Consider the following 21,188-nt stretch of genomic DNA (forward strand, 5'->3'; position numbering starts at 1 on the left):
AGGCTTTTCAATGTGGCCTCACAAAATTATCACGACTACAACAACCATGAAAAGAGTTGGATGGACATTGCTGCTCAATCACAGCTGCCTGGTCAATGTTTTTCATTAGTAATTTAGCAAAGTTGATGGTGGTGTGTGTCTGTGTGAGTGAAAGACAGAGAGAGGGAGAGCAAGGGACAGATTTTGTATGATAAGCTTCATGTTATGGATGCACAGTCTGAGCACTCAGGTCGCATCAGAGCATCAGGCCGTATAGTGTGAGACCCTGCATCGTGACCTATGAACTTCTAACCCCTGAGATTCAATGGGAAGCGGATTTATCAGTTAACTTAGACCAAAACTTCTGGTCTCAGATTTGCTTAAAAACCTTTCATTTAATTAGAAATCCCAGTCTGCAATTAATTCAATACAGGTTATCGGATGTTCAAGATGGGTTATACGTCTACCAACAACTGCCCACACTGTCAAACCAAAGCGCACTGAGCGCTGTCGATCCTACGTGCTGCACAATAATATTCAATATTTAGTATTTACTGTTATATTCACATAGATAATCGCGATGATGTTGTTTATTATATTGGTCTCTTTTTTTGCTTGTTTTCTCTTTTTTCTTTCTCAACAGGTGATCCAGGTGGTTGATATATGCATTTTTTGTCTGTTTTGTTGGTTTTTGTTTTTTGCCCTTTATCATCGTTCCTCTTCACCGCTGTTTTTCTGTCCCTCTTTCTTTCTCCCTTTTCTTTTCCCCAGTCATGTCTGTCCCGTTTGTAGCGAGTGAAAATAAAATAAAATAAACAATAAAAGCAAAGGTGAATCAATAGACCAATACGGCAAGGCCGGGATGGTCCATTTGGTAAAGTAAATGCATTGGGCATCTTTTTTGGCCTTTAGACAATAATTCTGATGGCAAAAGAACCAAACAGGACAGGCGAAAAAAAAGAAAAGGGTGATTGTTTACATTTTTCCTTTTCTTCCCTTGTTTTTCCTTGATTTTGTTTAAATACATGGTACCTGCAAAAGCATTTTGTGTTGTGTGTATTTATTTATTACTGAGCATCAGCTCCAGCAGCAGTTCTTAAATCTTCAGATTAATAATAGCCCAATATTCTGCTTAATACGTAATGTGTATCAATTCATTAGCGATTCATCAGTGTTACAGGTCACTGACAGATGTGACTGGACACAAGTCACATCTGACTGAGGCCAAATGTCCTCTGATATAACTGCAGTCAAATCAGATCTGGTATTTGTAAGAGCGCCAGCTGTTGGTCAGAAAGTGACATTACAGGTAACAGTCAATATACAGGACATTTAAGGTAGAAAATGCACAAACACACAGATCAAACTGATTGATCAGCCATCAGAGGAGTCAGATCAATGGAGCTGCTTCTGTTCCTGATGTCCCCTGTTTGATCCTGGACCTGAACTCTCCCTGCAGAGGAGACACAAGACAGTCACACACACAGTAAGACACACACACACACACACACACACACAGTCACACAAACCTTTGACTCTGAGCAGCACTCTTTTGTATCTCTTGATCTCCCCGTAGACTCTACAGCTGTACCTCCCACTGTCTCTCTCTGTGGGCTGTTTCAGGGTCAGACTGAGGTCTCCAGGCTTCAGCAGAGATCTTCTCTTCATCTTTGTTCGGTCTCTGTAAACCTGGTGCTGTTCTCCAGGCTGATCAGAGCCGTTCTTATACACGTGGACCTTCCTGTCATCATTGTTCCACCACACCACCTTAGCATCTGCAGGCAGCTCTTTTGTGGTTTTGAAAGGTAGCTCTACAGACTCCGCCCCCTCCTCCACCTCCACCTGACAGACTGAAGGACAACAAATTTCATAAACAGTCTAAAGCACAAAATAAGATTTGTGTTCATGAAGATCTCATCATCTCTTCTTCTTCTGCAGCTCACACCCAGCAGCAGCACTGACCTCTGACTTTCAGCTCCACTTGTTTCATCAGGATTTTTTCCCCCTCTCTGTTGCAGACGGTGCAGGTGTAGATGTCTGTGTCCCAGTCTGTGGGGTCTTTCAGGGTCAGACTGAGGTCTCTAGTTTTCAGCAGGTCTTTATTCATCTGTGTTCGGTCTCTGTAATGGTTGTCCTGATCTTCAAGCTGGTCAGATCCGTTCTCATACACGTGGACCTTCCTGTTGAATCTGGTCATCCACTTCACTTTAGCATCTTTAGGCAGGTTTATAGTAGTTTTGCAGGGCAGCAGGACAGATGCCTCCCCTGAATCCACCTCCACCTGGGGGACTGAGAGGAGTCACAACAGAACATGAGCTGTGCAGCAGAAGCAGCTCTGAACATGTTTTGTCTGAATGGAGAAAATGGCATCTTTGCAATGAAATCAAGTTTGACTGGTTCCAGTCTGAAACATGTTCAACTGAACAGAAACTGTCTTATTTGGTTTCTGTCTAATCAGCAGCAGAGCTCTGTCTTAAAGAACTCTGCTGTTTTATTTCAGAGTCAAAGACTTTTTTGCCATCTTGTTACCTGAGAGCTGTCCTATCAAGCAAGTTTGATTTATTCAGACTAAAAAAATATTGAAATAAAATAAAAATGTTTCAAAATAAAAGCAAAACTGAATTTTAAATGTCAGCAACATCTAAATGAACATGATTCTCTGCATGCCAGATACATTATGTCATAAAGACGTCTGTTCTGTGACATGAACGAGTTCTTCTTTCAGAAACAGCTCAGCTGAGAGAAATACAGACTAGTCAGTACAATTCATTAATAAAGACATCTGTTTCAGCAAATTCATTACTCGTTTTCAGGTGATCTGTTGTATTAGTGATTCCATTAATGTAAGAACATCTGCTTCACCTCTTGTTGGAGACAGAGTCAAAGCAAAGAAAGGCAATTTGATGGCAGCACTGTCATGGGCCTGTCCTGGGACATGAGTATCAGGCCCACTCCAATATATTATTAGTCATTATTACACTGCTGCATGGGCTGGGCTGTAGTTACATCATAAGGTTTTAAAAACCGAGCTTTAAAATGAACAGTGGTAATAAAAACCGAGAGAGGCCGACTGTGATCACCGACTTTTTAAGAGGCTTGTTCAAATTACATGAAAAAAGACAACTGTCATGGGTCTGTAGTTCTGTCCACGGTTTTAGGGAACATATTTGGTTTTAAAGTAAGTTACAGGGCTTTTCCTGCCTTTCTGAGGGACTTGCATATGCAATATGATGATATGCATATCAGCATAATTATGGATTATTATGATATTAAAAAAGACACACTGTATGTTAAAGAAAACACATTAAGAAACAGATTATATTAGTGTTTGTTTTATGTGTATAGATTTTTAAAAATTATTATTCATGATATAACACGGTCTATAAATGCTTCGTAAGAATAGTTCTATAACATTGTCTATCATTACTTTGTTATGGATTAGGTGCAAGATTTGTGAAGTGTGGATAATTAAATAATAGATTAATGCAATAGCAAACTGTGCCTTGTTGTCAGATGGACATCGAGTGGAGAGTGATAGATGAGATGAGGAGATGAAAGAGTAAGAGAGGCAAACTGAGTCACAGGCAGAGCCGAGTTTATTTTGTTTCCTTATGGTTCCAAGCACCTTCACCAATCTTTGCATTTAATGTCTACAGTCTCGGATCAGCACAGCCCTGCCCTCCAGCACTATCACAGCAGGAGCAGCAGAAACCCCACAAGAGCAACATTGTACCCATCAGGTAAACATGGAATATGTTTGCTTTGCCTTGTCCCCACCTGATGACAGTGATATAGTATGATGTGATTCCATATTAGATTGTTGATGAATGCGGGTTGTTGTTATTCGGCCTTTTCTCTGTGCCCCTTTTGAACTTTGAGCACCCGCCCATCTAAAAATCTCTGCACAGCCTTGTCCCTGTTTATGTGTATAGGTGTTTGGACATGAGTGTGTGTATCCGGAAGAAAGAATTACAAGAATCATCAGGCTGAGGAGAGTTCCTGCTCTGAAGCCAGCTGATTGCCTTCATCAGTTGCCTCTCTACTTAAGCGAGTGGCTGAGCTTCAGTCGGTGCTGGATCATTGAGTTCACGATGGGTTTGTTAGTGAGAACTTTGTGTGTGTGTTGCTTGGCAGTTTAATTCATGTGTTTTCTCACTAGGTATTGGGAACTGAGAGAAGCCACTGTACAGATTTGGAGTTGGGGTTGTCACAATTCACGCCACAGACGTGAGCACTGTGTGGGATTCGGGGAGAAACAAGGTAAAAACTATGTTTTGTGCTTTCTTTGTGCCTTTCTGTCCTGCTTTTTAGGACTCTATTTTCTGTCTCCTCAGTTTTCATGTCTAGAGTTCAGTTGGTGTGTTTCCTGTTTTACTTTGGTCTTTGTCTCATGTCAGTGTGTCTAGTCTAGTGTGTCAAAACCTTTGACCTGTATAAGCAGCACTGACCTCTGACATGGAGCTGCACATTTTTCCTTGTCAGTATGTTTCCTTTCCTGCTGTAGATGGTACAGGTGTAGGTGAAGTTGTCGTCATCCGTTGGATATGCCAGGGTCAGACTGAGGTCTCCAGGTTTCAGCAGAGATGTGCTCTTCATCTCTGTTCGGTTTCTGTAAAACCGGTGCTGTTTTTCAGGCTGGTCAGAGCCGTTCTGATACACATGGACCTTCCTGTTGTTTCTGTCCCTCCACTCCACTTTAGTGTGTTTTAGGAATTTAAATATAGTTTTGCAGGGCAGCTTGACAGACGCCACCCCTGAATCCACCTCCACTTGGTAATCTGAGAGGACAACAAAGCACAACACGATGACATCAGCAGCAGCTGTGATGGTCACATGACCTCCCTGCGCCCTCCTTGCCTTCTAGTCTCAATCAGATTGTGTCTCAGTTTGTTCCTGACTCGTTCTTTGATCTCAAGATCTCATGTGTCTGGTCTGAACACAGTCAAGAGGCCACCTGTTAACCACTGGTATTATGGGTAGTGTAGTAGGAAAGACTCTTACCTGACATGTAATAGTGATGTAAATAATATAAAAGACCTCCAAAAATCCCAAAGACAAACAGGAGAACCAGAAGATCTTTGACCCAGGATGGAAATGGTTCTGTGGGGAAACATAAAACAAAATGACTTCTAATCTCTAAGCTGTGTCTACAGTATTGACCTTTGACCTTTATCTCCAGCACTGACTTTTGACCTGCAGCATGACTTTTTTTCTCAGGATGTCTTTGTCCCTGTAGATGGTGCAGATGTATCGTCCCGTGTCTTTCACTTTGGGGTGTTTCAGGGTCAGACTGAAGTCTCCAGTTCTCAGCAGGTCTTCACTCATCATCGTTCGGTCTCTGTAAACTTCGTCCTGAGTCATAAGGTCATCATTTCTGTTAGAATACTCATGGACTGTGATGAGTCCGAGGTCAGAGCGAGTCCACTCCACTGTGGTGTCCTCAGGCAGGTCAGGTGTTGTGTTGCAGGGCAGGATGACAGACTCTGACCCTTCCCTCACCTTCACCTCCACCTGCTGGTCTGAGAAGACAAGAAACCAAAGTGTCAACCATAGAAGTGGCAGCAAAAGGCCTCTAAAAGTTTTGTGTTGGGCCATGCATAAAATTTTAATGTGTTTAATGTATGTACAGATGTGTGTGTGCTGAACCTCCCAGAGGTAAACATAAACACATCTGCACATGCACAGAACGAATTTCTTCTGCTTTGCTTCTCTTGTTTTGCTGTTTTCACTGAGGTCAAGTCTACAAACGTTCCTGCTGGGCTCATCAAGACCTTCAGAAACCGTTTAAGAAATACTTTGCTTTCATTTAACCTCTGACCTTTCTCTGTAGTACTGAATACGACATGTAATCACAGCAGGTGTTAGAATTTGATGCTGACCTTTGACCAGCAGCTGGATGTCTCTGAGTTTTCGTTCTTTCCCTCCAGCACTGATGGAGCAGGTGTAGTTGCCGCTGTCAGTCTTTGTGGGTTTCCTCAGAGTGAGGCTGAAGTCTTTAATGATCAAAGCGTAACGATTCATTGATGTGCGTCTGCTGTAACGCTGGTTTTGTCCTGTAAGATCGTCTCCTTCTCGTTGTTGGTGTACAGATTTGGGATCAAGGTCACTGCGAGTCCACATCACTGTTGGATTGTCCTCAGGTATAGAACCTGAGTACAGACATGATAGTAGGACAGACCTTTCCCCCTCATTCACCTCCACCACCACCACAGCCAGAGCATGCTGGGAAACTGGAAGGACAGAGACACGAACAAAAATCAAATGAATGTTGTGGGTTTGACCCAGAGTTAAAAGATGCAATACAACCAACATTATCTTCATCCATCCTATTCCACTTATCCTAGTCAGGGTCACGGGGGGGAGGGGTTACACCCTGGACAGATCACCAGCTTGTCCCAGGACTAACCATTCACATGTTCACACCAATGAATTACAAATTAACCTAATACCATGAACTGCATTTCTTTGGACATTGGAGGAAGCCAGAGTACCTATAGGGAACCGACGTAAACATGAGGAGAACATGCAAACTCCACACAAAAAGACCCCAGAGAAGCAGTGGAGTTGGACTCAGGACCTTTGTGCTCAGAGGCAACAGTGCTAACCACCAGAACACCATGTAGCCCAAGAACGCATAACAGCTTCAGTTATACACAGCATTCTTTTCCCAATTCAAAAAAACTATTGATACAATGTCAGTAACACAGAAACTGGAGAATTATAACAAACCTCACAGGCCATAATTTCCATCTTGTGTGACAAGACAGATGAGCAGTCACACTCCTTCAGGACAGTCACAGTTTTTCACTCCAACAGTCCACAAATGCTCCAAAACATGTTACAAAGGCAACATGACATATTTACTTATTAATTCACAAGGAGGAATCTTGTTGCTATTAGGAATCTATATTCCATACAGAAATATTTTTATCTTCTATCTTTTAGTGTAGAGCATATCTAAAAACCATAGAGGCTCTCACTGTTTGGAGGTGATGGAGCTTCACTGTTTTCCAGAGAACTTTGCACATTCAAGCAACCAAAGGACTTGACATGGATTATGAAGTAGTATAACAGGAACGACTATCGGACCATGTGTTTTCCAGCTGCCTGTGACAAACAGCCAGATAAACTAATCCAGTGTTTGACAGAAACTGTCATGCTTTCCCGTGTCTCCCTGGCGTTCACCTCTGAGATCGCACTGTTGTTGTTGTTTCTCTCTTCTTTCTCTCTCCCTCACTGTTCTCTGCAGGGTTGAACTTGTTGTGGGTTCCACCCTCAGGCCTGTGCCCTGAAAATAATTACTCACCTGCTGCTCATTATCTTGTCACTCGAGCCTCTGCTCAAGGTGACAGCTCAGTGTTTCTGACTGCTGGATCGTTGAACGACACTAGTCAGTGTAGCCCCGGCTATTTCCTGTAAATTCTCGTCTCTAGTCTTTTCCTGACTTGTAGTCATGTTTTCTTTTATATAGATCTTCCTGGACCTGTCCGTGTTTTCATCCCTGGAGTGTGATCATAAGCGTGTGTGGTTTTTCCCTCCCTTGTCCCTGAATTACCTGGAGCTCCTTTTCACTTGTACCTTGTATATAGCTCCTGATGATATTGTTTGTTTTTAGTTTCAGCACAGTCCTGCTCTTGCGTCCGCTCGTTCGTTGTGACAGACCGATTCAGTCAAGTCATGAACTTTGACGCAACTCACTGGGCTGTCATGTCTCAAGACCTGCTGCACTTCAACACATTCATTTTAGAGCGAGATAAGAGAAAAGCTGATGATGAGAGCAAAGAGAGGAAGGTGTACTTACCGTGCAGGAGGATCACAAAAACCACAAACATCTTCATGTTCCTGTCAAACTCAGAGACTCTTTAAAAGCCCTTCAGGACATCAGCTCACAGCAGCTTCACTTTCCTCTGCTGATCATCTACTGACACTCTCACACTGCTCACACTGTCACAGCTCAGAGTTCAGCTTCACACTTTGTTAAAGCACATCTGTGGAATGAAGTCCGACCGGCCACAGATCACTTTTGAGGGAAGAGGAGGACGTCGGCTTTCCTCCTAGTTTCACGCCTGAGCGCTCCCGTTGGGGGGGACTGCTTCAGCCTCAGCCCAACACGCACAAAGCTCCACCTTCAGTCCTAACACTGAAACATCGACTGTAGCTACAATGATGCAGATGTGTTTCCATTCAGATCATGGACATAAAGCAGCTCCAGGGTGAACAGTGTGAAAGAACTTTTCCAGGCATGAAGCTCAGCCAATCACAGGAGAGGGCATGATCAGCTGACAGATCTGCAGGGATTTGAAGGTTCTTTGTGTGGATGATAGAAAGTGGATCAACAGGTGTAAAACTATGAGGAAACACAAGTCTCCCCTTTTCTTAGGAGTCAGTTTTGGCAGCCTGACATGATGTCTGGCTGCACACATATTTGAAATGTAAAACAAAAACAGCTGAAAACTGAACAGTAAAACCTTTCAATATGTGACAGGCTTTTTTTATGTTTATTTTAATCAGTGATTTCTACTGGCACCTGTTACGGATTCAAATATTGGGGATGTATACAAGAGGAAAAACCACAATAACAACACTGGTCCGGCCGGGTTGAGTCAAACGATGATTTTAATGATCACACGCGTGGGAGATGGACACCGTACGCAGACAGCATCAGATCTCAAAATGGTGGAGCATTGCTCAAACTCTTTGTGAAATGCACTATACACAGGTACACACACACACAGGTCTTTATCACCAGGTTCCACATTTATTTACAGTTTTCCCAGGTTATGACTGAACACAGTCTGACAGCTGTCGGTCCCAGCTGATTTCCTCCCCTCCGCTCCTCTCCGTCTCACTATAAAAAGGGAAGGAAACCATTATCAGTCCAAATCGCCATCAGCTGTTCACACTGGCATCTCCAGCACCGCCCCGTTGAGCCCACTGCACCACTCCTCCCCTGCAGCCGCGCCCGGGACCACACCTCCGCCACACACCCCCACCGCCCGGCTGAGGCCGGGGAGCCGTCCGGCCGAACCTACTCCCCCCCCCCGCGAGCGAGACAGGAAATCGGCCACCGCCATCTGCGCCCCTGGCCTATGGACCACCTTGAACTTAAAGGGCTGTAAAGCCAGATACTACCGGGTGATCCGGGCGTTGGCATCCTTCATGCGGTGGAGCCACTGCAGCGGGGCGTGGTCCGAGCAGAGGGTGAATGAGCGCCCCAGGAGGTAATAGCGAAGGGAGTCGACCGCCCAGCGGATAGCCAAGCACTCCTTCTCCACAGTGCTGTACCGTCTTTCACGCTCCGCCAGCTTCCGACTGATGTAAAGAACGGGACGGTCGTCCCCCCTTACCTGCTGGGACAAAACGGCCCCCAGCCCTCTGTTCGAGGCGTCAGTCTGCAGAACAAAAGGGAGGGAAAAGTTAGGAGTGTGAAGCAGCGGCTCCCCACAGAGAGACTTTTTCACCTGCACAAACGCCGCCTGGCACGGCCCCGTCCACTGAACCAGATCTGGAGCACCCTTTCGGGTGAGATCGGTCAAGGGGCTGGTCAGCTGCGCAAACCCTGGCACGAAACGCTGATAGTAAGCTGCCAGCCCCAGAAACCGTCTCACCTCCTTTTTAGTCCTGGGGCGCAGGCAGGATGCGATAGCCGCCGTCTTTTCCACCTGTGGACGCACCTGCCCGCCCCCCAAGTGGTACCCCAGATACTGTACCTCCCTTCGTCCAACCGCACACTTCTTCGGGTTGGCTGTGAGCCCCGCCCTCCTCAGGGACTCCAGTACCGCGACCACCCGCTGCACATGCTCCGCCCAGGTGTCGCTGTGGATGATCACGTCATCCAGGTAGGCAGCAGCATATGCAGCGTGCGGACGCAGCACCCGGTCCATGAGGCACTGAAAGGTGGCAGGGGCTCCGAACAAGCCGAACGGAAGCGTAACGAATTGGTACAACCCGTACGGAGTGGAGAAGGCCGTTTTCTCCCTGGACTCGGCAGACAAGGGAATCTGCCAGTAGCCCTTGGTCAAATCCAGGGTCGTGAAAAAACGGGCCGTGCCCAGCCGATCCAGGAGCTCGTCGACCCGGGGCATGGGATAAGCATCAAAACGTGACACTTCATTCACCTTGCGATAGTCGACACAGAACCGTATAGACCCATCCTTCTTCACCACAAGAACGATGGGGCTACACCAGGCGCTGTGCGACTCTTCTATCACTCCCATTTTCAGCATTTCAGCCAATTCCCTCTGCACGATTTGCAGTTTATGCTCAGGAATCCTGTAGGGCCGTGAACGCACCGTCACGCCAGGCTGCGTTACAAAATGATGCTCAATGAGAGACGTGCGGCCGGGCAGGGGGGAGAACACATCTGCAAAACGCTGTTGTAACGCGACAACGTCCGCTCTCTGGGCCTGTGTGAGATGGTCATCACAAGGGAGGGAGGCGGGGATGATGGAATTTGGCACCTCCGGCCCCAACTCATCTCTCTCCTTAACCAGGCTTACCAGAGAAGCGGTTTCAACCTCTCTCCACTCTTTAAGGAGATTGAGGTGATAAATCTGCGTGGCCCCTCCCCTGTCCGACCGAGCGACCTCATAGTCAACGTCCCAGACTCACCGTGTGACCACAAAGGGTCCTTGCCACTTGGCGAGCAACTTCGAGCTGGAAGAAGGGAGTAATACAAGCACTTTGTCTCCCGGTGAAAATTGCCTGAGTCTAGCCCCTCTGTCATACAGGCGTTGCTGACGCTGCTGAGCCTGGAGCAAATTCTCCCGTGACAACCTCCCCAAAGTGTGGAGTTTCGCTCTCAGGTCCAACACGTACTGAATCTCATTCTTGGCGGGGCTCGGACCGTCCTCCCAGCTTTCTTTAATCAGGTCGAGCACCCCACGCGGCTTCCTGCCGAACAGCAATTCAAAGGGAGAAAATCCCGTGGAGGCCTGGGGCACCTCCCGCACTGCAAATAACAGAGGGTCTAGCCAGCGATCCCAATTGCGTTCATCCTCGTTAATGAACTTACGAATCATGGACTTTAAAGTCTTATTCAGCCGCTCCACCAGCCCATCCGTCTGGGGGTGGTAGACGCAGGTCCGAATAGATTTAATGCCCAGAAATTCGTACAGTTCCCGCAGTGTACGAGACATAAACGACGTGCCCTGGTCAGTCAGTATCTCTTTCGGGATTCCGACTCGGGAGATGACCTGAAACAGTGCCTGCGCCACACTCTTTGCAGAGATGGTGCGCAGCGGGACTGCTTCCGGGTACCGCGTTGCATAATCCACCAGTATTAATACAAAGCGGTAGCCGCGTGCACTCCGATGAAACGGCCCGATGAGGTCCATGCCAATGCGCTCAAACGGGACCTCCATGAGTTGGAGCGGGCGCAAAGGCGCTTTTGGTATGGCCGGCTGATTAACAAGTTGGCAGTCCGGGCAGGATGCGCACCAGCGGCGCACATCCGCTCGGATGCCCGGCCAATAAAATCGGGCCGTTATTCGCTCCAGAGTTTTTTCGTATCCCATATGCCCTGCCGTGGGGTTATAATGAGCCGCCTGGAAAATCGTTTCCCGGCGGCCCTGCGGCACCAACAACTGGGTGTGTGTCTCCTCCGTGCGAGTGTCACGACTCACTCGATATAACCTATGCTTTGATAAAATGAAGCGCGGTTAGGTCCGCACGGCTTCAGGGCGCACCACGTGACCATCAATCTCAATCACCTGGTCAAAGGCTGAGCGTAGGGTGTCATCACGAGACTGCTCCAGTGGGAAATCACCCGTGGAGGAAACTTCCAGAGCCGGCGGGGCTTCCCATGAAGGACCCGCCGTCTCCCCCTCCCCGGAGTCAGTGTCGGACGACCCCGCGTCACCGCTGAGCGCCGCGCAGACACTACATGCTACTAACGGTCGTGATCGCATCCCCACATACTGTCCCAACAGATGATGAAACCCCGGCCAATTCGTGCCCAGAATTAGGGGATGCGACAGGTGCGGGCTAACCGCAGCCGTTACTCTATGCGTTTTGCCCTTATACTTTAATAACAGCGGCACTATGGGATACCTGTGAACATCACCATGAACACACTTCACCTCCACCCATTCCGCCTCCAGCAATGCCCCGGGGCGAACCAAGCCTTGGTGCACGAGGGTCTGCATGCAGCCCGTGTCCACCAAAGCATGGCGTATACCCCTTCGAGTCCTTACCGGAATGCTGTATGTCCCTCCTGGACCGGGAGAGGGTGCTGGGGCACTGGCAACGCGGAACACCTGCCCCACTTCCATCAGAGGACAGTCCCTCCTCAGGTGTCCCGGTTGCCCGCACTTCCAGCACTCCTGCCCCGGCGTCTGTGCTGTTCTCCGTGGCTCAGGGGCGGCACTGCTCATGTCTGATCCCTGGGAAGGCACAAACGCAGCAAAAGGATTAGTGGGGCTCAGCGCCGGCGCCCGCTCTGCCTGCCCTGGCGCAGGTACCCGGCGCCTCGGTGCTGGCACTGGGGCTTGTTTGCTCGGCCTCCGGCCGCTGTCCCCGGGCTCCCCCGCTCTAGCGGCAAGGTGGTCCTCCGCCAACGTTACCGCCACCTCCAGGCTTGCGGGACGGTGGAACCTGACCCATCTCGCCGTCTCTGCGGGCAGCCCCTCCACGAACTGCTCCAGCACCACCTTGTCCACCAGCAGCGTCTCGCCCTCTGACGATCCCGGCTGCAGCCAGCGCACCGCCGCGTCACGCAGCTTCCGGGCCCAAGCAAACGGCCGATCCGCCGCGGCTAGCCGACAGGCCCGGAACCGCCGGCGATGATCTTCAGCGGTGAGCCCCATCCTGTCCACCACCGCCCAGCTCACGTCCTGGAAGCTGCTCCTCGAGGTCGGCGGCAGACTCAGGGCCGCCGTCTGAGCCTCCACCGACAGCAGAGGAAGCAAACGCGGAGCCCACTCCACCTGCGGCCACTGGCAGGCCTCCGCCGTGGCATGAAAAGTCTCCAGGAAAACCTGGGGGTCGTCCCCGTCCCCCATCCGGGGCATCGCCACCGACAGCGGCGGGGGCTTCGGCGGAGCAGCGGCCCCAACCAGCCGCTCCAGAACCAGCGTCTGCCAGTCCGTCTGCTCCTGCAGCGCAGCCAGGTGAGCCCGCTGGGCCGCCGCCTGGTCCCGGCTCATCTTTGCCATCTCCACCAGCATCTGCGCCAGAAACTGCAAAGGCTGGGCGGGCGGCGCAGCCTGTGGGTCGGACAACCCCACGCCGGCCGGACACTGGGTTTCGGCACCACTTGTGAAATGCACTATACACAGGTACACACACACACAGGTCTTTATCACCAGGTTATGTAACAGTTATCACCTTCTTCTAATTCAGGAGAATAATGCAAACTAGAACTACATAATGATTCACAGTCTTTAATTAAGGGTCTAACATGGCATATGATAATATTATAACCCCACACACCATAACACACCTCTGAGTCAGTCAGCCTGCCCCAGGGCAGCTGTGGCTACAACTGTAACTTGCCTCCACCAGTGTGTGAATGTGAGAGTGAATGAATAATGGAATTGTACAGCGCTTTGAGGTTCTCGAAAAGCACTATATAAATGCAATCCATTATTATTATTATTATTATTATTATTATTATTATTATTATTATTATTATTATTATTATAAGTCAGCCACAATAATCTATGGAAATTAAGGACTCAATATTTCAATCTAACCCTTGGCTATAGTTTGTTTTGTTCCCAGGCAGTGGTGGTTTTTTGATAGGGGCGACATGGGCCGTTGCCCAGGGCGGCCTTGCTTTGGGGTGTGTGTGTGTGTGTGTGTGGGGGGGGGTATTATGAGCAAAAAAGGTGTTGCCCTTCAGGACATCAGCTCACAGCAGCTTCACTTTCCTCTGCTGATCATCTACTGACACTCTCACACTGCTCACACTGTCACAGCTCAGAGTTCAGCTTCACACTTTGTTAAAGCACATCTGTGGAATGAAGTCCGACCGGCCACAGATCACTTTTGAGGGAAGAGGAGGACGTCGGCTTTCCTCCTAGTTTCACGCCTGAGTATTGTTAGAACAATATACTTTTCATGTGTGATATATCCCGGTATTACGTGATATAGCTCTATTTTTCTTTTGCCTGGGTGGCAGCTCTACGCTTCCGTATCCGAGGCTTTTCAATGTGGCCTCACAAAATTATCACGACTACAACAACCATGAAAAGAGTTGGATGGACATTGCTGCTCAATCACAGCTGCCTGGTCAATGTTTTTCATTAGTAATTTAGCAAAGTTGATGGTGGTGTGTGTCTGTGTGAGTGAAAGACAGAGAGAGGGAGAGCAAGGGACAGATTTTGTATGATAAGCTTCATGTTATGGATGCACAGTCTGAGCACTCAGGTCGCATCAGAGCATCAGGCCGTATAGTGTGAGACCCTGCATCGTGACCTATGAACTTCTAACCCCTGAGATTCAATGGGAAGCGGATTTATCAGTTAACTTAGACCAAAACTTCTGGTCTCAGATTTGCTTAAAAACCTTTCATTTAATTAGAAATCCCAGTCTGCAATTAATTCAATACAGGTTATCGGATGTTCAAGATGGGTTATACGTCTACCAACAACTGCCCACACTGTCAAACCAAAGCGCACTGAGCGCTGTCGATCCTACGTGCTGCACAATAATATTCAATATTTAGTATTTACTGTTATATTCACATAGATAATCGCGATGATGTTGTTTATTATATTGGTCTCTTTTTTTGCTTGTTTTCTCTTTTTTCTTTCTCAACAGGTGATCCAGGTGGTTGATATATGCATTTTTTGTCTGTTTTGTTGGTTTTTGTTTTTTGCCCTTTATCATCGTTCCTCTTCACCGCTGTTTTTCTTTCCCTCTTTCTTTCTCCCTTTTCTTTTCCCCAGTCATGTCTGTCCCGTGTGTAGCAAGTGAAAATAAAATAAAATAAACAATAAAAGCAAAGGTGAATCAATAGACCAATACGGCAAGGCTGGGATGGTCCATTTGGTAAAGTAAATGCATTGGGCATCTTTTTTGGCCTTTAGACAATAATTCTGATGGCAAAAGAACCAAACAGGACAGGCGAAAAAAAAGAAAAGGGTGATTGTTTACATTTTTCCTTTTCTTCCCTTGTTTTTCCTTGATTTTGTTTAAATACATGGTACCTGCAAAAGCATTTTGTGTTGTGTGTATTTATTTATTACTGAGCATCAGCTCCAGCAGCAGTTCTTAAATCTTCAGATTAATAATAGCCCAATATTCTGCTTAATACGTAATGTGTATCAATTCATTAGCGATTCATCAGTGTTACAGGTCACTGACAGATGTGACTGGACACAAGTCACATCTGACTGAGGCCAAATGTCCTCTGATATAACTGCAGTCAAATCAGATCTGGTATTTGTAAGAGCGCCAGCTGTTGGTCAGAAAGTGACATTACAGGTAACAGTCAATATACAGGACATTTAAGGTAGAAAATGCACAAACACACAGATCAAACTGATTGATCAGCCATCAGAGGAGTCAGATCAATGGAGCTGCTTCTGTTCCTGATGTCCCCTGTTTGATCCTGGACCTGAACTCTCCCTGCAGAGGAGACACAAGACAGTCACACACACAGTAAGACACACACACACACACACACACACACACACACACACACACACACACACACACACACACACAAACCTTTGACTCTGAGCAGCACTCTTTTGTATCTCTTGATCTCCCCGTAGACTCTACAGCTGTATCTCCCACTGTCTCTCTCTGTGGGCTGTTTCAGGGTCAGACTGAGGTCTCCAGGCTTCAGCAGAGATCTTCTCTTCATCTTTGTTCGGTCTCTGTAAACCTGGTGCTGTTCTCCAGGCTGATCAGAGCCGTTCTTATACACGTGGACCTTCCTGTCATCATTGTTCCACCACACCACCTTAGCATCTGCAGGCAGCTCTTTTGTGGTTTTGAAAGGTAGCTCTACAGACTCCGCCCCCTCCTCCACCTCCACCTGACAGACTGAGAGGACAACAAATTTCATAAACAGTCTAAAGCACAAAATAAGATTTGTGTTCATGAAGATCTCATCATCTCTTCTTCTTCTGCAGCTCACACCCAGCAGCAGCACTGACCTCTGACTTTCAGCTCCACTTGTTTCATCAGGATTTTTTTCCCCTCCCTGTTGCAGACGGTGCAGGTGTAGATGTCTGTGTCCCAGTCTGTGGGGTCTTTCAGGGTCAGACTGAGGTCTCTAGTTTTCAGCAGGTCTTTATTCATCTGTGTTCGGTCTCTGTAATGGTTGTCCTGATCTTCAAGCTGGTCAGATCCGTTCTCATACACGTGGACCTTCCTGTTGAATCTGGTCATCCACTTCACTTTAGCATCTTTAGGCAGGTTTATAGTAGTTTTGCAGGGCAGCAGGACAGATGCCTCCCCTGAATCCACCTCCACCTGGGGGACTGAGAGGAGTCAAAACACAACATGAGCTGTGCAGCAGAAGCAGCTCTGAACATGTTTTGTCTGAATGGAGAAAATGGCATCTTTGCAATGAAATCAAGTTTGACTGGTTCCAGTCTGAAACATGTTCAACTGAACAGAAACTGTCTTATTTGGTTTCTGTCTAATCAGCAGCAGAGCTCTGTCTTAAAGAACTCTGCTGTTTTATTTCAGAGTCAAAGACTTTTTTGCCATCTTGTTACCTGAGAGCTGTCCTATCAAGCAAGTTTGATTTATTCAGACTAAAAAAATATTGAAATAAAATAAAAATGTTTCAAAATAAAAGCAAAACTGAATTTTAAATGTCAGCAACATCTAAATGAACATGATTCTCTGCATGCCAGATACATTATGTCATAAAGACGTCTGTTCTGTGACATGAACGAGTTCTTCTTTCAGAAACAGCTCAGCTGAGAGAAATACAGACTAGTCAGTACAATTCATTAATAAAGACATCTGTTTCAGCAAATTCATTACTCGTTTTCAGGTGATCTGTTGTATTAGTGATTCCATTAATGTAAGAACATCTGCTTCACCTCTTGTTGGAGACAGAGTCAAAGCAAAGAAAGGCAATTTGATGGCAGCACTGTCATGGGCCTGTCATGGGACATGAGTATCAGGCCCACTCCAATATAATCTTAGTCATTATTATACTGCTGCATGGGCTGGGCTGTAGTTACATCATAAGGTTTTAAAAACCGAGCTTTAAAATGAACAGTGGTAATAAAAACCGAGAGAGGCCGACTGTGATCACCGACTTTTTAAGAGGCTTGTTCAAATTACATGAAAAAAGACAACTGTCATGGGTCTGTAGTTCTGTCCACGGTTTTAGGGAACATATTTGGTTTTAAAGTAAGTTACAGGGCTTTTCCTGCCTTTCTGAGGGACTTGCATATGCAATATGATGATATGCATATCAGCATAATTATGGATTATTATGATATTAAAAAAGACACACTGTATGTTAAAGAAAACACATTAAGAAACAGATTATATTAGTGTTTGTTTTATGTGTATAGATTTTTAAAAATTATTATTCATGATATAACACGGTCTATAAATGCTTCGTAAGAATAGTTCTATAACATTGTCTATCATTACTTTGTTATGGATTAGGTGCAAGATTTGTGAAGTGTGGATAATTAAATAATAGATTAATGCAATAGCAAACTGTGCCTTGTTGTCAGATGGACATCGAGTGGAGAGTGATAGATGAGATGAGATGAAAGAGTAAGAGAGGCAAACTGAGTCACAGGCAGAGCCGAGTTTATTTTGTTTCCTTATGGTTCCAAGCACCTTCACCAATCTTTGCATTTAATGTCTACAGTCTCGGATCAGCACAGCCCTGCCCTCCAGCACTATCACAGCAGGAGCAGCAGAAACCCCACAAGAGCAACATTGTACCCATCAGGTAAACATGGAATATGTTTGCTTTGCCTTGTCCCCACCTGATGACAGTGATATAGTATGATGTGATTCCATATTAGATTGTTGATGAATGCGGGTTGTTGTTATTCGGCCTTTTCTCTGTGCCCCTTTTGAACTTTGAGCACCCGCCCATCTAAAAATCTCTGCACAGCCTTGTCCCTGTTTATGTGTATAGGTGTTTGGACATGAGTGTGTGTATCCGGAAGAAAGAATTACAAGAATCATCAGGCTGAGGAGAGTTCCTGCTCTGAAGCCAGCTGATTGCCTTCATCAGTTGCCTCTCTACTTAAGCGAGTGGCTGAGCTTCAGTCGGTGCTGGATCATTGAGTTCACGATGGGTTTGTTAGTGAGAACTTTGTGTGTGTGTTGCTTGGCAGTTTAATTCATGTGTTTTCTCACTAGGTATTGGGAACTGAGAGAAGCCACTGTACAGATTTGGAGTTGGGGTTGTCACAATTCACGCCACAGACGTGAGCACTGTGTGGGATTCGGGGAGAAACAAGGTAAAAACTATGTTTTGTGCTTTCTTTGTGCCTTTCTGTCCTGCTTTTTAGGACTCTATTTTCTGTCTCCTCAGTTTTCATGTCTAGAGTTCAGTTGGTGTGTTTCCTGTTTTACTTTGGTCTTTGTCTCATGTCAGTGTGTCTAGTCTAGTGTGTCAAAACCTTTGACCTGTATAAGCAGCACTGACCTCTGACATGGAGGTGCACATTTTTCCTTGTCAGTATGTTTCCTTTCCTGCTGTAGATGGTACAGGTGTAGGTGAAGTTGTCGTCATCCGTTGGATATGCCAGGGTCAGACTGAGGTCTCCAGGTTTCAGCAGAGATGTGCTCTTCATCTCTGTTCGGTTTCTGTAAAACCGGTGCTGTTTTTCAGGCTGCTCAGAGCCGTTCTGATACACATGGACCTTCCTGTTGTTTCTGTCCCTCCACTCCACTTTAGTGTGTTTTAGGAATTTAAATATAGTTTTGCAGGGCAGCTTGACAGACGCCACCCCTGAATCCACCTCCACTTGGTAATCTGAGAGGACAACAAAGCACAACACGATGACATCAGCAGCAGCTGTGATGGTCACATGACCTCCCTGCGCCCTCCTTGCCTTCTAGTCTCAATCAGATTGTGTCTCAGTTTGTTCCTGACTCGTTCTTTGATCTCACGATCTCATGTGTCTGGTCTGAACACAGTCAAGAGGCCACCAGAGGCCACCTGTTAACCACTGGTATTATGGGTAGTGTAGTAGGAAAGACTCTTACCTGACATGTAATAGTGACGTAAATAATATAAAAGACCTCCAAAAATCACAAAGACAAACAGGAGAACCAGAAGATCTTTGACCCAGGATGGAAATGGTTCTGTGGGGAAACATAAAACAAAATGACTTCTAATCTCTGACCTGTGTCTACAGTATTGACCTTTGACCTTTATCTCCAGCACCTACTTTTGACCTGCAGCACTACTTTCTGTGTCAGGATGTCTTTGTCCCTGTAGATGGTGCAGATGTATCGTCCCGTGTCTTTCACTTTGGGGTGTTTCAGGGTCAGACTGAGGTCTCCAGTTCTCAGCAGGTCTTCACTCATCATCGTTCGGTCTCTGTAAACTTCGTCCTGAGTTATAAGGTCATCATTTCTGTTAGAATACTCATGGACTGTGATGAGTCCGAGGTCAGAGCGAGTCCACTCCACTGTGGTGTCCTCAGGCAGGTCAGGTGTTGTGTTGCAGGGCAGGATGACAGACTGTGACCCTTCCCTCACCTTCACCTCCACCTGCTGGTCTGAGAGGACAAGAAACCAAAACATAAACTGTAGAAGCGGAAGCAAAATACCGCTAAAGGTTTTGTGTTGGGCCATGCATAAACTTTTAATGCATGTATGATATATGTACAGACGTGAGTGTGCTGAACCTCTCTGAGCTAAACACAAACACATCTGCACACAAGCAGTAGAACCTACATGAAACAGAGCTCATGTCTTTCAGAAGTTATAGAACTAAGAACACATTTTATCTGCTTTGTTTCTCATGTTTTGCTGTTTCCACAAACGTTTGTACTTGTTTTGCGTTCGTTTAATCTTTAACCTTTCCCTGCAGTACTGACTTATGACCTGTAATTACAGCAGGTGTTGAGTTTGTTACTGACCTTTGACCTGCAGCTGGATGTCTCTGAGTTTTCGTTCTTTTCCTCCAGCACTGATGGAGCAGGTGTAGTTGCCGCTGTCAGTCTTTGTGGGTTTCCTCAGAGTGAGGCTGAAGTCTTTAATGATGAAAGCGTAACGATTCATTGATGTGCGTCTGCTGTAACGCTGGTTTTGTCCTCTAACATCGTCTCCTTCTTCTCGTCGTTGGTGTACAGATTTGGGATCAAGGTCACTGCGAGTCCACATCACTGTTGAATTTTTCTCAAGTATAGAATCTGAGTACAGACAGGAGAGCAGGACAGACCTTTCCCCCTCATTCACATCCACCACCACCACAGCCAGAGCATGCTGGGAAACTGGAAGGACAGAAACACAAACACAAATCAAGTTCCTGTTGTAGGTTTGACTCAGAGTTAAAAAATAACCAAGTTTAACTTCATGCATTCTCTGATCCTTGTCCAGAGCCTATTCTAGCTACTACAGGGCACACAGCCCTGATCAACACCCTAGACAAACGCTACACAGTGCCGTCCCGCAACTATTTTTCTATTGTTGCACTACCTGCTCTATACACGCAGCGTCGAGCAACGGTGGAGACGGAATTTCAAGCAGTACAACATTTTGCGGCAACGACAAAATGTGAGACATTTGTTGTTTTTATGTTTATTTATTGTTTTTATGTTCAGTCTCAACTGTTATGAAGTTGATGTGCAGTTAATAAGTGCAAAAAAAATCGTGATTCTCATTTTATGCAAAATCGTGCAGCCCTACTTGCCTGGCTGGGCAGCTCTCTGGATGCTCAGCACCCCCAAAGCTCTGATCCTAGAATCGCCCCTGCTTCTGAAACTCAGTACAGATGAGTGAGAGCGAGAGCTGTGTGTCTGTGCCATAAAGGTTGTGCTGATAAGAATGATACCAAACAAGGTAAGAGTTTTTAAGTTTTTCAAGTTTTAAAAGATGAAATGTAGAGGTAAAATCAAAAGTAGTCAAAAACGGCCAATTATGCCCTATACGCCATAGGATTAAACGTTATTTTAAAGTAACACAATAGTTACTTTTCCTAATATTTATTTATTACTTATTTTTATAATATTGTAACTCAGTTACTAGCTCAGTTACTTGAAGAACTAACTTCACTAATTGTTTTTTTTAAATAACTTGCCCAAAACTGCTTA

General features: G+C 46.2%; 3 protein-coding genes across 3 annotated transcripts; all 3 read right to left on the reverse strand.

Moving 5' to 3' along the window:
• Positions 1–4,386: 4,386 nt before the first annotated feature.
• LOC145423506 (uncharacterized) lies at positions 4,387–7,133 on the reverse strand. Its single transcript, XM_080296109.1, has 4 exons — positions 5,859–7,133; positions 5,166–5,498; positions 4,981–5,079; positions 4,387–4,757 (listed from the first exon to the last, which is right to left on the reverse strand). Exons 1-4 carry the CDS (start codon positions 6,298–6,300, stop codon positions 4,387–4,389), a joined length of 1,245 nt encoding a protein of 414 aa, XP_080152235.1. The 5' UTR covers positions 6,301–7,133.
• A 1,414-nt stretch (positions 7,134–8,547) lies between these two features.
• Positions 8,548–13,391, reverse strand: LOC145422684 (uncharacterized). Its single transcript, XM_080294287.1, has 2 exons — positions 12,174–13,391; positions 8,548–9,371 (listed from the first exon to the last, which is right to left on the reverse strand). Exons 1-2 carry the CDS (start codon positions 13,143–13,145, stop codon positions 9,108–9,110), a joined length of 1,236 nt encoding a protein of 411 aa, XP_080150413.1. The 5' UTR covers positions 13,146–13,391; the 3' UTR covers positions 8,548–9,107.
• Positions 13,392–13,956: 565 nt separating this feature from the next.
• Positions 13,957–20,856, reverse strand: LOC145422686 (uncharacterized). The gene is made up of 7 exons (XM_080294293.1): positions 20,016–20,856; positions 19,320–19,652; positions 19,135–19,233; positions 18,572–18,901; positions 16,089–16,415; positions 15,655–15,975; positions 13,957–15,552 (listed from the first exon to the last, which is right to left on the reverse strand). The coding sequence occupies exons 1-7, from the start codon at positions 20,455–20,457 to the stop codon at positions 15,461–15,463; spliced, it is 1,944 nt and encodes a 647-aa protein (XP_080150419.1). The 5' UTR covers positions 20,458–20,856; the 3' UTR covers positions 13,957–15,460.
• Positions 20,857–21,188: the final 332 nt, after the last annotated feature.

The sequence above is a fragment of the Astatotilapia calliptera genome, chromosome 3, assembly GCF_964374335.1.
Source record: "Astatotilapia calliptera chromosome 3, fAstCal68.1, whole genome shotgun sequence".
Taxonomy (NCBI): Eukaryota; Metazoa; Chordata; class Actinopteri; order Cichliformes; family Cichlidae; genus Astatotilapia; species Astatotilapia calliptera.